The sequence below is a fragment of the Gavialis gangeticus genome, unplaced genomic scaffold (genome assembly GCF_001723915.1).
Source record: "Gavialis gangeticus isolate Ggan-Ray unplaced genomic scaffold, GavGan_comp1, whole genome shotgun sequence".
NCBI classification, from domain to species: Eukaryota; Metazoa; Chordata; order Crocodylia; family Gavialidae; genus Gavialis; species Gavialis gangeticus.
In genome coordinates, this window is record NW_017729023.1 from 6804068 (window position 1) to 6807435 (window position 3368).

General features: G+C 40.1%; 1 protein-coding gene across 1 annotated transcript in view; it reads right to left on the reverse strand.

Moving 5' to 3' along the window:
• Positions 1 to 3368, reverse strand: part of LOC109297167 (MOB kinase activator 1B) — a 31699-nt gene that overhangs the window by 21975 nt on the left and 6356 nt on the right. The window contains exon 3 of the mRNA XM_019516798.1: positions 1687 to 1780. Coding sequence (XP_019372343.1) covers positions 1687 to 1780 — 94 coding nt within the window. The remainder of the gene's footprint in view (positions 1 to 1686; positions 1781 to 3368) is intronic.

Below are 3368 nucleotides of genomic sequence, written 5' to 3' on the forward strand. Positions count from 1 at the left end.
ATCCCTGCTGACTTCCTGACCCTGGGGCAGGGGGCTGGACTCGATCTTCTGAGGTCCCCTCCAGCCCTAATGTCTATGAAATCTATATCCTCAGGTTGTGGGCATATTGAGGGCACATACCCCCAGATTTGTGTGTGGGGTCAGGGTGGATGAGGGCTGTCTGCTGTGGGCCTGGGGCTCCTTGCTCTGCTGTCCTCTTCCCTGGAGCCCTGCACCAACACAGTGACATGCCCCATGCCCGCACACCAGCTGCCAGGGTGGTGGAAGCATGGGGTTGTGCCTCCCATGGCTGCCAGGCAGGCAGGGGGGCGCACAAGCAGTGTGCGGCTCCCAGGGGAATGGCAGCAAAGTGGGAAGCCCTGATCCTACAGCCCACATCCACCCCTGCCCCACTCAGTTCTGCTCTGGCCACGTCGCTTGGGGGGGGGAGGGGGGGCACAGCATATGTCCTGCCTTTGCATTTTAAAGAGGTGTTCATCCTACCTGTCACAGTCCAAGACTTAATGTCAACATCAAAAACATTTTCTGGCAGGTGGGCCAGAATGACCCAGCTCAGTTCCAGACAGTTTCTAGGACCTAACCACTGCCATCTCTGGATCCAGCCCACAGATCATAGGTTGCCACCCCGGCACAGTGCATTTCACAGATATTTTAAACAGATCCCTTTGTCAGTCCAATTTTTACACTTAATTTAGTGCCAGATATCTTCCTATACATTGTTACAATCCTTTTTGATGGAAACAAAATTACTTTGGGCATTTTTCTACATCTTAATCATGAATTTAAGACCTTAAAGTGCATATATCCTGCTTGCAGGTAAATAGTAGGGCAGAAAAATAGTTTCTTGTTCATACTTAACCATATACATTACCACTAATGTCTATGCTGCATATGGAAGCAAATTATAGAGAGGCAAATTACACATATGCAAGCATGCACACAAACTTTATGACATATTTCTGTATAATACCATGCACTTTACAGTATACTTTGACCATTCACTGGCTTGCAGCAAAAAGCTGCAGAAACCATTACATTTCAAGCAGTCCAGGAGTTTGCACTGTTGACTTCAAATATTTTTAACATCAAAATTTAACAAAAGAAGACATGTATGGGAGGGGAGGGAAAGGTAGATTAACGAGTAAAGCTAATTTCTTTAGGCTGTATAAACATGGCCTAAAAGGAAAAGTTTATATTAGTAATTCATGTATTTTCCACTCTGGAAGACATTAAACAGCTTGAGATTTGATAAAAGTATTAAATGACAGGAATCAAGAATGTAAATTTTAGCATCTGAGAGTAGGGATTTTTATGTACACAGTTATAAAAATGTCATTACAATTTCAGTATCTACTTAGGACATTTAAGAAAGGAGCTCTCAATTTCTCTAACAGTGCAATTACAGACTAAGAGTTATCTACCTGTATCACAAAGACATGCTCCCAAGTGAAGTCTCCAACAAAAAAGAAAACACATTTTATATTAAAGATTAAAGACAAAAGGGAACTTTTCATTCCCCCTACATAAAGTTTTAGGCCCTCTTTTTACCTTATAACAAGCAAAGCACATTTCCTTCAGCTTCATAAGGTTTTTTTATATTAAAGGAATTGATCAGTGTGTAAAATTTTCAAAAAAAGATTGATATCAAAAGCTGCACTTTCAGTGATGTGTAACAAGTATTCTTACTTTGGGCCAGCAGACATGACTGGGCAGCTTTCTTCCGTACAGAAATCTGTAATGGTTCCATAAAGCATGTTGATCTGATTGAAGAAGTCTACAGCTGTAAAGTATTTAAACAATTAATTAGCAGTTTGGCAGCAATTTAATAACATTGCAAGCTTCATGCATTTTCAATTATGAAATACAGGATGCTGAGCAGGCTTATGGGACGAGATATCCTATCCTCATTGTTATCAAGACAATGTGGGGCACAAACAAAACATCCACCATGTGTGAGTTTCTTGCACGCTCCCAGCTATTCTAAGTCACTGACATTTCAAATATAGGAGAAAAAAGTCAACTCCAGGAAAATTCTTATTTACTCATTCAACTCTTTAATGTAGATATTTACATTTTCAAAGCCACACTCATTCTGTTGAAGGTAGATTTTTTAAATCAGCAACTAAAGCTTTTTAGTTTAAACTCCAAAGTGTGATGAACTGTTTAGCTATTAGTTAACCTTGAAGTCCCTAAAGAACTTATATAAAAATTATCATGCTTTCTAAAAATAAATGCCATACAAAGAACTCCAAGGCATTACATATGAAAATTATATTAAAATACTATGCCATATAATTAGCTTTGTTTTTCTGGTTGCTATCAAGAACTTGCAGTTAAACCATAAAATATGTTCCCCTAAAACAAACCAGGCTCTTTGCTTTATTTATTTATTTATTGTTTTTCCAGTGGTGTCCTATGACATGCTCTGGGAGAAATAAGATATTCAATTTATCCTAGATGTGACTTTTAAATAGGAGTCCAAAGTTAGGCTTCTAAGAAGGTAACAAAATGTTCAGTTGCTAAGCTCTGAGCAGTTCTCACTGCAGGCAGTAACTTATGAAGCCAATGGACACTAAATCCATACTGCCTTTTAAAAATCAGGAATTTGTTTGGTATCCTAACTCCAAGCTAATCAATGTCTTCCTTCACCTTCATTTTTCTTTCAACTGACTGATCTTGATTGCCCTGGATACTCCCCAGGATGCTCCAACATCACTCAAAGGAACACTGAGGAATACTAAGACACGCAGGCCAAATTAAAGATAAAGCTTTAATGACAAAATACATGTTACAGAGCAGATCTTAAACTGGTGGCAACTGAATTCTTCAAGCAGTGATAACACTTCTTGGGATAAAAAGAACACTTTCTGCTACTGGGTGAGCCCAGCCCAAAATGGTACAAAACCACAAGAGCAGAAGCTTTTTTAAATCTGTGGAAATGTATTATTCATGAAACCTGCCAAGACAACTCCATTTAAGTATGAAGCCCTCTTAACAGTAATGGTGCTAGCATAGCCAGCATCAGCAGTTCAAGCCTTTCCACAAACAGACCTTGGCCCTCAGCTGAGGGAATCATACATACCATGACAGTGAGTTTAAAATCTCAACATTCAGCTTGTGCCATGGCACCTGTATTGTGGAGCAGCTGTCCCATCTTCATCAATAAATTCCCTTCCTCATCAATAAATTAAGCGACTGTTGCATTGATGCCAACACAGTTGGATGAGTAAAAAATTGGCTGATGGGGCACACCCAGAGAGTAGTGGTGGATGGGCTGTACTCAAACTTGGTGAGATGTGAGCTTTGGAGTACCCCAGGGCTCAGTCCTCAGGCCTCCACTGTTTAACATCTTCATCAGCAACTTCAAC